The sequence below is a fragment of the Bombina bombina genome, chromosome 2 (assembly GCF_027579735.1).
Source record: "Bombina bombina isolate aBomBom1 chromosome 2, aBomBom1.pri, whole genome shotgun sequence".
Classification (NCBI taxonomy): Eukaryota; Metazoa; Chordata; class Amphibia; order Anura; family Bombinatoridae; genus Bombina; species Bombina bombina.
In genome coordinates, this window is record NC_069500.1 from 488,150,951 (window position 1) to 488,165,079 (window position 14,129).

The window sequence follows — 14,129 nt, forward strand, 5'->3', positions numbered from 1 at the left end:
CTATTCATTCTGATATTCATTGTTTTGTACAGGCTTTGGTTTGTATCAAGCCTGTCATTAAGTCAATCTCTCCTCCTTGGAGTCTCAATTTGGTACTGAGGGCTTTACAGGCTCCTCCGTTTGAACCTTTGCGTTCTCTGGACATTAAAATTACTTTCTTGGAAAGTATTGTTCCTTTTTGGCTATCTCTTCTGCTAGAAGAGTTTCTGAGTTTTCTGCTCTTTCTTGTGGATCTCCTTTTCTGATTTTTCATCAGGATAAGGCAGTGTTCCTTCCTGTTATTCATTATTTTGTTCAGGCTTTGGTTCTTATCAAACCTGTCATTAAGCCAATTTCTCCTCCTTGTAGTTTTAATTTGGTTCTGAAGGCTTTACAGGCTCTTCTATTTGAGGATATGCTTTCTCTAGACATTATTTACTTTCATGGAAAGTATTGTTCTTTTTAGACATCTCTTCAGCTAGAACAGTTTTTGAATTATCTGTTCTTTCTTGTGAGTCTCCTTTTTCTGATTTTTTTCATCAGGATAAGGTGTTTTTTGCTATCCTCATTTCAATTCTTACCTAAAGTTGTGATTTCTAACAACATTAGGGAGGAATTATTGTCTTTTCCTAAGACTTCTTTGGTAAGATTCTTACATTCTTTGGATATGGTAAGAGTTTTGAAATCCTATGTTGAAGCTATTCAGATTTCACACAGACTTCTAGTCTATTTGTTATCTTTTCTGGTTTTAGGAAGGTCAAAAGGCTTCTGCCATTTCTTTGGCATCTTGGTTAAACTTTTTGATTCATCATGCTTATTCAGAGTCGGGTTGATTCCCACCTCAGTGGATTACGGCTCATTCTACTAGGTAAGTTTCTACTTCCTGGGCTTTTAAGAATGAAGCTTCTGTTGATCAGATTTGCAAAGCAATGACTTGGTCTTCTTTGCATATTTTTACTAAATTCTACCATTTTGATGTTTTCTCTTTTTTAGAAGCAGTTTTGGTAGAATGGTACTTAAGGCAGCTGTTTCAGTTTGATTCTTCTGCTTATAATTTCAGTTTTTTTCATTATAAAAATTGAAACTTTTTTGATTTGGGTAGTGGATTTATTTTTCAGCAGAATTGGCTGTCTTTATTTTTCCCTCCCTCTCTAGTGACTCTTGCGTGGAAGTTCCACATCTTGGGTATCTACTATCCCATACGTCACTAGCTCATGGACTCTTGCTAATTACATGAAAGAAAACATAATTTATGTAAGAACTTACCTGATAAATTCATTTCTTTCATATTAGCAAGAGTCCATGAGGCCCACCCTTTTTTGTGGTGGTTATGATTTTTTGTATAAAGCATAATTATTCCAATTCCTTATTTTTTGATGCTTTCGCTCCTTCTTATCACCCCACTTCTTGGCTATTCGTTAAACTGAATTGTGGGTGTGGTGAGGGATGTATTTATAGGCATTTTAAGGTTTGGGAAACTTTGCCCCTCCTGGTAGGAATGTATATCCCATACGTCACTAGCTCATGGACTCTTGCTAATATGAAAGAAATGAATTTATCAGGTAAATTCTTACATAAATTATGTTTTTTCTTTGGGTCCTGCAAGGGGCTTCTCCCCCTTTTTTTTCTTTTTCTGGGATCGTACCTCGAGGTCCTTTCAGACCTCTTTAGCATAGTCTCTTTGCTTCTGTGTTCTTCTTATAGAAGGGTACGATGTTGGGAGTCTTGGTTGTTCTCCTTGTCATGTTTGTGGGGAGTATTTCTTTGCCTGACCTCATAGTCAGCGGGTCTCTCGTTTCCTCTGAGGTTTATGTGCTCTTTTGGGATCACTGATTTTGTGTGGTCTCTGACGTGGGCTCTTACGGTCCTAATTGTTGGGCAGTTACTTGGTCCTACTAACTTTTTTCGGTCCTTTGCTTCTCTTGGAGCAGTTTTCGGGAGCTGGGAATTTTTTCAGGCTGTGGTGCCCTCAGATGGGGCTGCCTTATTCCCCCCCCCCACGTTAGCATTCAGTGTCCTCTATAGCTTGGGTGTTGTTTTCCCAAAAGTAATGAATGCAACTGTGCACTCTCCTTGTATTTAGAAGGAAAACAAAAATTATGACTTGCCAGATAATTTCCTTTCCTTTGATACAGGGAGAGTCCACAGCTCCTGCCCGTGCTCTCCGGAGGGTAGCCCTAAATTTAAATAGCTTTCTTCTGGCACCTTTTTCACCCTGATATTTCTCCTACTGTAACTTGTTCCCTCGGCAGAATGACTGGGGGATGAGGAAAGTGGGGGAGGTATTTAAGCCATTTTCTGGGGTGTCTGCCTCCTCCTGGTGGCCAGGTTCTGTATTTCCCAAAAGTAATGAATGCAGCTGTGGAATCTCACTGTATCGAAGGAAAGGAAATTATCTGGTAAGTCATAATTTTTGTTTTAGTTCATCAGAGATACCTAGTGAAGGTCTATAGTTCTCACTTATTGGATAGCTAGCTCCAGAAATGTTTTTTGCTTCTCTACACTATGAAGGATTAATAGCCATGTTTACGCCCTCCAGATATTTCTTACCTCCCTAGTTTTTATATGACAGCAGATGTAATTTTCAGCTTCATGTATATGTAACCCATAGACCATGTACACAGTTAATAGACAAGTTTCTGACCTCTAGTCATGTTCATGCATCCTATAAACTATGTAGCAGATGTAATCTTATATTGTCCTGTTTACGTAACCTATAGTGTATGTACGTAGTTAAGACATGTTTATGAAGCTAATCAACATTTCTGTAAACTATTTAAAATAGACGTGTTCATAAAGGTTATAAAAAAGGTCTATGCGACAATTCCTAGTTGATCTTGTTTATGTTAAAAGTAATTTTTTTCTTTCATGATTTAGGCAGAACATGCAATTTTAAGCAACTATTATCAATTTTTCTTCGTTCTCTTGCTATCTTTATTGGAAAAAGCAGGAATCTAAGCTAAGTAGCCAACCTATTTTTGGTTCAGAACCTCAGTTGTGTTTGCTGATTTGTGGTTAAATGTAGTCACCAATCAGCATGCTTTTTCAAATAAAGATAGCAAGAGAATGAAAGATTGATAATTAGGAGTAAATGATAAAGTTGCTTTAAATGGCATGCCCTATCTGAATCACAAAAGAAAAAAATTGGGGTTAGTAGCCATTTAAGCCAAATTGGTAAAATTATCCAATATTAAACGTTTTCAATGTTTATTACACAATTTATTATTAAATATATTTGTTAAAGGACCAGTCAACACTGTAGATTTGCATAATCAACAAATGCATGATAAGAAGACAATGCAATAGCACTTAGTCTGAACTTCCAATGAGTAGTAGATTTTTTAAAATAAATTGCAGTGTTATGTCTATTTCCACTCCCCCTGTATCATGTGACAGCCATCAGCCAATCACAAATGCATATACGTATATGCTGTGAATTCTTGCACATGCTCAGTAGGAGTTGGTGACTCAAAAAGTATAAATATAAAAAGACTGTGCACATTTTGTTAATCAAAGTAAATTTGAAAGTTGTTTACAATTGCATGCTGTATCTGAATCATGAAGTTTTAATTTTGACTTGAATGTCCCTTTAAATTATACAAGGTGAGCAGTTTCCTTTTTATGAATTTAACATCTTTTAACCTGAAAACAAAATGTTGTGAAGTGCTGTGTAAAGCATGAATAATCTAGATTCCACAATAATAAAGCTTGTTGTTAGCTCTACAGATGTGGTGGGAATATGTATTGAAAGACGTTAGGCCTTCGCTAATGGGCAGAGATTCAAGAGGGTGAGTAAGAACATGTGTTGTTTTTTTTTTTGCTCCCTAGATTTGTACATCTTACTATTCTGAAATCTTAATATTGACTAAGTTAGTTAAAGGGGACACTAAACCCAAATTTTTACTTTCATGTTTCAGATAGAGCATGATATTTTAAGCAACTTTGTAATTTACTCCTATTATTTTTCTTTGTTCTTTTACTATCTTTATTTAAAAAGCAGGAATGTAAAGCTTAGCAGCCAGCCCATTTTAGCTTTAGCACCATGGATAGTGCTTGCTTATTGGTGGCTGACATTTAGCCACCAATAAGCAAGCAAAACCCAGGTTCTCAACCAAAAATGTGCTCTATCTGAATCACGAAAGAAAAAAATTGGGTTTAGTGTTCCTTGAACAAAATGAGCTCAGTGGCTGCAAACGTTGGTCATCTATAAGTATATTCTTTCCTTGGGTGCTATAAGAGTCAGATCTTAGTGGCATACCTTTCTAAAGATATAAAAACACAAATCTTTGAACTTTACTTAAATCTGTAAAAGTCTGTAGTTAGAGTAAGTCTTCTACTTTGAAAAGTTGGTGTACTAAAATGTAAAATGGCTTTCTTTTTTGTACTAGGGTGCTGTAATCCTGCATAGTGGAAGGACCTGAAAGGACAATATTGTTTAGTAGCCTTTTCCCAGTTGCCGGATCAATCATGGTAAGCTTTCCACTGGCTAGCTTTCTTTAGTTATCTTTGATACTGTAGATATATTTGTGTCTGTTAAACAAAAACTACTTTTTGTTTTGTAGGATGAAGAACGGCAAAGTAGCCTGGAATGTATTCAAGCCAACCAGATCTTTCCTCGCAAGCAGCTAATCAGGGAGGATGAAAACCTCCAGGTAAGCAGATAAATGAAAATCTCAGAAACAAGTTGATGTAATGTATATGCTAGATGTTTGTTCTACATTCAGCTGTGCATTCCAAAACTGTTAGTCCAAGTTCCAGTTCTAGAAGTTATAGTATAAATGTTTGTTGCGCATTGTGTACAAATGTTTGCAGTTTAGGGAATAAATGATCTGAATGTACATCATTAGATAAAAGAAAGTATATTGTAGAACCCTTGCAACCGGGAATCACTTGAGTAATTGGTTAATGAACCAACTAGACAATAGGCTGTATTAGATTTAATATTTACGAACTAATATAGCATGAGATGTGCCTGTGGGTAAGATCTTACCCAGTAATCATCAAACTGTGTGGTTAAAGGGACACTGAACCCATTTTTTTTTCTTTTGTGATTCAGATAGAGCAAGCAATTTTAAGCAACTTTCTAATTTACTCCTATTATCAATTTTTCTTCATTCTCTTGGTATCTTTATTTGAAAAGCAAGAATGTAAGTTTAGATGCCGGCCCATTTTTGTTGAACAAACTGGGTTGTCCTTGTTTATTGGACAGCACCAATAAACAAGTGCTGTCCATGGTTCTGAACCAAAAATTTGCTGGCTTCTTAGCTTAGATTCCTTTTTCAAATAAAGATAGCAAGAGAACAAAGAAAAATTGATAATAGGAGTAAATTAGAAAGTTGCTTAAAATTGCTTGCTCTATCTGAATCATGAAAGAAAAAATTTGGGTTCAGTGTCCCTTTAAGAAGGCTGCCTTTTTTGAACATATTATTTTAAATGCTGATCTCATATTTCAGAAGCACCAGAATTTAGCTGTTAATTTGGAAGTCTAAATCACCTGCAGAAGAGAATTTATCAGTGGGAAAAGGGGAAAAAAAACTCTAGATATCGGTGAAAAGGGGAAAGCTTGAGTGAGGCATAGTAAGTCTCTCAAAATAGCAACTAGCAGACTGTTTAAATGACTTCAATTCTGCCTTTACAAGACATTGTGTAGATAGAACAACTCCATTAGAGGATGCTACTAAATGGAAATGGGATTAGTGCAAATCTTTTTACAGAGAATGAAGTTCCATTGACATTATCCATAACCAAAACTAAAAAAAAGGTTTGTGGGTCCATATAATATTCATCGTAGGGTTTCAAAGGAATTTCAATCTCCTGTTAGATGCCTCAATTGCTAATCTATGTAATCAGTCACTGTTGACAGGACTTGTCTGGATGAGTAGAGTAATGTAGAAAATCTACATAAAAAGTAGTGAAGACTTTGGTAACTACAGGCCAGTTAGTTTAACTTCAATAGTAGGGGAGTTAATGGAAAACTATTTTAAAGGAAAGAACTATGTCTTATATAAAGACAGTTTAGATGACCATAAAATAGCAGAGTTTTATTTGAATAAGTTAATTGGTATTAAAGGGACAGTCAACACCCAACATAACAGGATCCCATATTTTTTAAACCCAATTGAAGATCCGCCTGCACCGCATCCCTTCTTTATTACCCTTTTACTCGTCCTAGTAATCCAAGTTATATGTATTATTCAGCTCGAAATATGGTCGCCTAACTCCTCCCCTTCATCCTTCTTCCCTAGTTCTATGCCATTTCAGGCACGTTCATGTAAGTATTGATGACGCTCATCATACGTCATTGCGCATGCGCCTTTGTGGTAGCAGTCAGAAATCGGACTTGCAGCAGTAATTACACTTTCTTCTCTGAAAACATCAAAAACGATCATTTTCCAAGTTTAAAATTATAGGTGATTTTCTTTTCTTTTAATAATATAGATGATGTTTCTTATCGCTAGACCCTAATTTACAAATCTCTGCTCCATATTTTAATAATGAATGAAATGCTATGTAAATATATAGAAGAAACTTCCATATAAAAAAAATAATTAAAGCTGGATAGGTAAAACAAAGGCTTTAGTAGCCTTACAATGATGTGCTCTCTCCCCCCTTTCTTTTGTGCTCTCTTCCCCTCTCTTTTGTGCTCTCTTCCCCTCTCTTTTGTGCTCTCTCCCCCTCTCTTTTGTGCTCTCTCCCCCTCTCTTTTGTGCTCTCTCCCCCTCTCTTTTGTGCTCTCTCCCCCTCTCTTTTGTGCTCTCTCCCCCCTCTCTTTTGTGCTCTCTCCCCCCTCTCTTTTGTGCTCTCTCCCCCTCTATTTTGTGCTCTCTCCCCCCTCTCTTTTGTGCTCTCTCCCCCCTCTCTTTTGTGCTCTCTCCCCCTCTCTTTTGTGCTCTCTCCCCCTCTCTTTTGTGCTCTCTCCCCCTCTCTTTTGTGCTCTCTCCCCCTCTCTTTTGTGCTCTCTCCCCCTCTCTTTTGTGCTCTCTCCCCCTCTCTTTTGTGCTCTCTCCCCCCCTCTCTTTTGTGCTCTCTCCCCCTCTCTTTTGTGCTCTCTCCCCCTCTCTTTTGTGCTCTCTCCCCCTCTCTTCTGCGCTCTCTCCCCCTCTTTTTTTGCGCTCTCTCCCCCTCTTTTTTTGCGCTCTCTCCCCCTCTTTTTTTGCGCTCTCTCCCCCTCTCTTTTTTTGCGCTCTCTCCCCCTCTCTTTTTTTGCGCTCTCTCCCCCTCTCTTTTTTTTGCGCTCTCTCCCCCTCTCTTTTTTTGCGCTCTCTCCCCCTCTCTTTTTTTTGCGCTCTCTCCCCCTCTCTTTTTTTTTGCGCTCTCTCCCCCTCTCTTTTTTTTTGCGCTCTCTCCCCCTCTCTTTTTTTTTGCGCTCTCTCCCCCTCTCTTTTTTTTTGCGCTCTCTCCCCCTCTCTTTTTTTTTGCGCTCTCTCCCCCTCTCTTTTTTTTTGCGCTCTCTCCCCCTCTCTTTTTTTGCGCTCTCTCCCCCTCTCTTTTTTTGCGCTCTCTCCCCCTCTCTTTTTTTGCGCTCTCTCCCCCTCTCTCTTTTTTTGCGCTCTGTCCCCCTCTCTTCTGCTCTCTCTATCTCACCTCCTTAGAGCTCTCTGTCTCGGCAGTCGACCCCGGCATCTGTCCCCGCCCGCGTCACGCCTGGCCCTGCCTGCACCACACTTATGCCCCGCCCACGTTGCACCCTGATGCCAGGTCATTTGGAAGGCCAGGTGTGTGTGTCCTTGCGCGCAGTCTCTACTGCGCATGACGGCTTTGGACAAACACACTTGGCCTTTTATTTTATATATATATATATATATATATATATATATATATATATATATATATATATATATATATATATATAATCCTCCAAACAAAATGCACTCACAGGTCTTTTTGCAAAGTGAAACAAAGTCTTGTTTATTGATGTAACGTTTTCAGGGATATCTTCCCACTGTGAGTGCATTTTGTTTGGAGGATTATACTTTGCATGCTTGCACCCAGGCGGATCATCTCCGGTTTCATTTGCTGGGAGTTCGTCTAACAGTGCGGTACGCACTATTAAGATTATGAATTGTCTTGAAGAAGGCCTCTATATAGGCTGAAACGTCGACACTCTCTTTAAAATGTGAAATTGATAGTATGAATAAAGAATAAAAATTGTATAAAGTCCTGTGTGTGCCCTCCATCCACACAGTCTCTCTCTCTCTCTCTCTCTCTCTCTCTCTCTCTCTCTCCCTCTGTAATTTAAATGTAGTTATATATTTATAGATATATATATATATATATATATATATAGATATGCTATATATAGCTATTATAAGTATATAAATTATACATTTTAGATACATATATGTGTGTGTATATGTATATATCGTTGGTATATAAATATTTTATATATATATATATATATATATATAGATAGATATAGATATAGATAGATAGAGATAGATATATAGATAGATAGAGATAGATATATAGATAGATATAGATATATATAGATATATATATATATATAGATATATACACACAAATATTTACTTACATAAATAAATTAGGTCAACATATAAGTATATATATATATATTAAAGTGCAGAATATAGTATGTATAGAAATAATAAATGTATAATACATCATGTAACGTTCATTTATTAAAATTAAAGAAGAAATGAAGCACAGAGACGTGTGTAATAGAAAATAAGTGTACAGTACTTCATGAAAGAATGTTAGATGTATTATCAAACATATACAATACTATTCCAATTTATTTGATTTTCAAAGGTAGCATGTTTTTATATGAGGTTGGAGCCCTTGGAGGGCTAGGCATTAACTAAATCTTATGTCCAAGTAGATAGTCAGATAGCAGTAAACATGGCTAATTTCGTCTTGAGATAAATATGACCATCACGCATAGCTAAGCATGAAACAACTTTAGTAACAGTTATAGAGAATGGAATGATAGATGAATTAAAAATGAATTTGAACAAATATAATTAACAAAATATCGATTTTCAGATTGAGACCAGCAAAAAGAAACCTTTCAATGCAGGTGACAATTACCTCGTATTGGTGTAATAAGGTACTGTTACATATATAATCCGGCAGAAACAATTGTGCAAAATAAAGTTCTGCTTTTTTGGTTCCTATGCAATCGCGCATGCGCAAAACTCAGTGAACGAGTTTAATTTCTGACCGAGGATTGCATTCTAATTGGCTGATGCTTTGAAAGAGAAGGTAGCTACGTAACGGTGGGGAGTTAGGCGGCCATGTTTCGATCAGATTAACTCATGTATAGTGGATGATTACTAGGACAAGGAAGTAGGTAATACAGAAGGGATGCGGTGCAGACGAATCTTCGTTTGGGTTTCAAAGCTATGGGATCCTGTTGTGTCGGGTGTTGACTGTCCCTTTAACAATGTAACTTAAAGGGACAGTTCACCCAAAAACTTTCTCCCCTTTAAATTATTCCCAATGATCCTTTTTACCTGCTAGAGTGTATTAAATTGGTTGCAAGTAGCTCCTTTACTCATATTTCAGCATTTGAAATAGCTGATTTAGCTTGTGGTTTCCCAACCTATACTGAAAGTTTTGATACTGGCGTATACCCTATTGACAAGCCTAAGTAAACACAGCCAGCAGAAGAGATTAAACCCTCAGTGGGAGCATGATAGTTGAGCAATAAAATGATAATTTTCCATTGTTCTCTATGTATTGAGCTTTGGTGTTCCAGACAAATATAAGATAAGGAAGCAAGTCTGTGTACACTAAGTGATAACATAATGAGATCTGATATTACTGAAGCTCAACCCATTGTAATAGGCTGTGGTTTCAAAGCACAAAACCAGCTACTTCAGATACACAAATAAACCCGAAAATGCAATTTCTCAAATATTTTATACTCTGCAGTTGGTATAACAAGTCATTTAAAATACATTTATGGAAAAACAATTTTACAGTGTACTGTCCCTTTAAGTATACTAAGGGGCTTGCTGTAACTGAAAGTATTTTTCACAAGAAGAGCAACACTGAACAAGGGTTCATGATCTAATGTTGAAGGGTAGTAGGTTCAGGAGTAATTAGTGGATTCAGTTACAGAAATGGTGGTTAGTTCATCAAATAAACTTCCATTAAAGTGAGTGTACTACACTACTATAAAGAAGAATATGCACATATACTCATATAACTGTTGATGAGGTTATGGTGGGACACCCAGGGAAAGGGCTTAGAAAGCTGGAAGAGCAGACCCCCCACCCTCCCCTGCATATGGAAAGACAGATTACACAAACAAGAGAAAGCAGGAGTCTCTGTAGACTTCAGTCTAAATCTAATACTTTGGGGCTTGATTAGGATCTTGAAAAGCAGCACTATAAATTTTCACAAAAACACCCAGATGGGCTACATACATTGAATTAGATTTTTCTTTTTATAAATGTTTTGTTTTGTATACAATATCCCTTTAAAGTTGATACATACAAACATTGTGGGGGATTTGTTTGTAAACCTTACACTTTTTATAAGAAGTTTGGGCAGATCTTCTGGCTCTTATCTGCCAAAATGTGTTTTTCATCAGTACACTAGTCATCATGTGTTGGAATATTTCTCTCCTGACCACTAGGAGGAGACGAGACACACCAGAGCTTTAAATCCTTCCAACTATACATGATAATTTACTCATCTTTTGAAAGGGGATTCTCTTATTGATCTGAGGCACAAATCCTCTTCACAGTAACCTGTCGCTCAGGGGGCTAGGCAGTGAGCTATCAGCCAGGTGGTGAAAGGTCTTTTCTCAGTGAGAAATGTTGCAAGCCTCCCAGATGAAATGTGGACTTGTTTACCAATCCCCTGATCTACAATGAGCTGCTTCTTGTGGATCCACAGCCCTCCCCTGGTGAAATGTGGACCTGTCCACCAATCCCCTTGGTTCAGATGCTGTTAATGATTTAGATCCTTGTCATCATGCTCTTTCTTAATAATGCTCTTGCTGCTTAGGATAGGCTTGTCTACTGGAAGCAAGTTGCTGCAGCTGAGGCAAGCACAGTGGATGGAGGGTGAGTGGTAAATACCTGCACCTTCATAGCCCATCGGCTAATTAGTATGAACATGTTTGTGCTTCACATAGTCTGGGGATCATACCCCCTATACTAGCAGTTTATAGCACTTTAAATATCACTGATGCTTTAAATTTAGCTTGGTTGTCTTTGCATGCTTAGAAGTTGCTTCCGAGCTATGCGCAGTGTGTTTTACTACACCTGCACTAAATTTCTGCTTATCACTCATCCGTAGTGCCGAAGTGCTACGGGATAACTGTTTTAGTGTGCCTCTTCTGTGTTATAATTTCTCCTGTTAAGTGTAGTCAGTCCACGGGTCATCCATTACTTATGGGATTATATCTCCTCCCCAACAGGAAGTGCAAGAGGATCACCCAAGCAGAGCTGCTATATAGCTCCTCCCCTCTACGTCATACCCAGTCATTCTCTTGCACCTAACTAATAGATAGGACGTGTGAGAGGACTGTGGTGTGTTAAACTTAGTTTTTATTTCTTCAATCAAAAGTTTGTTGTTTTCTTCTCAGGCAGCATTAGAAGAAGAATCTACCTGAGTTTGTCTATGATCTTAGCGGTCGTAACTAAGATCCACTTGCTGTTCTCAGCCATTCTGAGGAGTGAGGTAACTTCAGAACAGGGGATAGCAGGCAGGGCCCACCTGCAAGGAGGTATGTTGCAGTATATTATTTTCTAAGGAATGGAATTGACTGAGAAAATACTGCTAATACAGATGTAATGTAAGTGCAGCCTTAAATGCAATAGTAGCGACTGGTATCAGGCTGATATGTATGTATGTATACTCTGAGGTATTTCTGGGGAATGGAATTTCACTAAGAAAATACTGTCTATATTAAAGTAATATTTGAGCCTGCACTGCAGTGAAAGCGACTAGCAGCAGGCTTATTAATAACATTTCATAATTTTCATTTTTAAAACGTTTACTGGCATGTTAATCGTTTTTTCTGAGGTACTTGGTGATAAAACTTTATGGGCATGATTTTTACCACATGGCTGTCGTTTGTTTTCTGAATAAAAACAGTTTACTGAGCTTCCCCACTGTTGTAATATGAGTGGGAGGGGCCTATTTTAGCGCTTTATTGCGCAGTAAAAATTTAGTCACAGTCTTCCTATTTCTTCCTCCATGATCCAGGACGTCTCTACAGAGCTCAGGGGTCTCCAAAACTAGTTTTGAGGGAGGTAATCACTCACAGCAGACCTGTGACAGTGTGTTTTGACTGTGATAAAAACGTTAATTATTAAATTGTTATCCGTTTTTTGGGTATTAAGGGGTTAATCATCCATTTGCTGGTGGGTGCAATCCTTTGCTAACTTAATACATTTACTGTGAAAAATTGGTTGCTATAACTATTTTGGTTCATTGTTATTTCAACTGTGACAGCTTTTTGTGCTTCTTAAAGGCACAATAGCGTTTTTTATATTGCTTGTAAATTTATTTAGAAAAGTATTTCCAAGCTTGCTAGTCTCATTGCTAGTCTGTTTAAACATGTCTGACACAGATGAATCTCTTTGTTCTCTATGTTTAAAGGCCAATGTGGAGCCCAATAGAAATTTGTGTACTAATTGCATTGATGCTACTTTAAATAAAAGCCAATCTGTACATGTAAAGAAATTATCACCAGACAACGAGGGGGAAGTTATGCCGACTAACTCTCCTCACGTGTCAGTACCTTCGCCTCCCGCTCAGGAGGTGCGTGATATTGTGGCGCCAAGTACATCAGGGCGGCCCATACAAATCACTTTGCAAGACATGGCTAATGTTATGACTGAAGTACTATCTAATTTGCCAGAATTTAGGGGTAAACGCGATCACTCTGGGGTAAGAACAGAGTGCGCTGATAATAATAGAGCCATGTCTGATACTGCGTCACAATTTGCAGAACATGAGGACGGAGAGCTTCATTCTGTGGGTGACGGATCTGATCCAAGTAAACTGGTCTCAGACATTTCAAATTTTAAATTTAAGCTTGAGAACCTCCGTGTATTACTAGGGGAGGTATTAGCGGCTCTGAATGATTGTAACACGGTTGCAATTCCAGAGAAAGTATGTAGGCTGGATAAATATTTAGCGGTACCGGCGTGTACTGACGTTTTTCCTATACCTAAAAGGCTTACAGAAATTGTTAACAAGGAGTGGGATAGACCCGGTGTGCCTTTTTCACCCCCTCCTATATTTAGAAAAATGTTTCCAATAGACGCCACCACACGGGACTTATGGCAGACGGTCCCTAAGGTGGAGGGAGCAGTTTCTACTCTGGCTAAGCGCACCACTATCCCGGTGGAGGATAGCTGTGCTTTCTTCTGTTAAGTGTGATCAGTCCACGGGTCATCATTACTTCTGGGATATTACTCCTCCCCAACAGGAAGTGCAAGAGGATTCACCCAGCAGAGCTGCATATAGCTCCTCCCCTCTACGTCACTCCCAGTCATTCTCTTGCACCCAACGACTAGATAGGATGTGTGAGAGGACTATGGTGATTATACTTAGTTTTATATCTTCAATCAAAAGTTTGTTATTTTAAAATAGCACCGGAGTGTGTTATTATCTCTCTGGCAGAGTTTGAAGAAGAATCTACCAGAGTTTTTGTTATGATTTTAGCCGGAGTAGTTAAGATCATATTGCTGTTTCTCGGCCATCTGAGGAGAGGTAAACTTCAGATCAGGGGACAGCGGGCAGATGAATCTGCATAGAGGTATGTAGCAGTTTTTATTTTCTGACAATGGAATTGATGAGAAAATCCTGCCATACCGATATAATGTCATGTATGTATACTTTACACTTCAGTATTCTGGGGAATGGTACTTCACTAGAATTACACTGTAAGAAATACATAAAGCTGTTTAATAACTAGAGATTATGTTTAACGTTTTTGCTGGAATGTAAAATAGTTTTCATTTACTGAGGTACTGAGTGAATAAATGTTTGGGCACTATTTTTCCACTTGGCAGTTGCTTAATCTGTTTTTCTGACAGTTTCTGTTCTCCCTCACTGCTGTGTGTGAGGGGGAGGGGCCGTTTTTTTGGCGCTTTTACTGCATCAAATATTTCAGTCAGCAACTCATTGTATTCCCTGCATGATCCGGTTCATCTCTACAGAGC

The 14,129-nt window shown here is 38.1% G+C and overlaps 1 protein-coding gene across 6 annotated transcripts in view; it reads left to right on the plus strand.

The window, feature by feature from the left end:
• Positions 1-14,129, plus strand: part of MTMR3 (myotubularin related protein 3) — a 429,098-nt gene that overhangs the window by 65,686 nt on the left and 349,283 nt on the right. For 5 of the 6 annotated variants that reach the window (XM_053702192.1, XM_053702194.1, XM_053702196.1 and 2 more), the window contains exons 2-4: positions 3,698-3,767; positions 4,368-4,449; positions 4,542-4,631. In XM_053702192.1, coding sequence (XP_053558167.1) covers positions 4,447-4,449; positions 4,542-4,631 — 93 coding nt within the window. In that variant the 5' untranslated portion in view covers positions 3,698-3,767; positions 4,368-4,446. The remainder of the gene's footprint in view (positions 1-3,697; positions 3,768-4,367; positions 4,450-4,541; positions 4,632-14,129) is intronic. The other variant, XM_053702193.1, reaches the window with a different exon arrangement.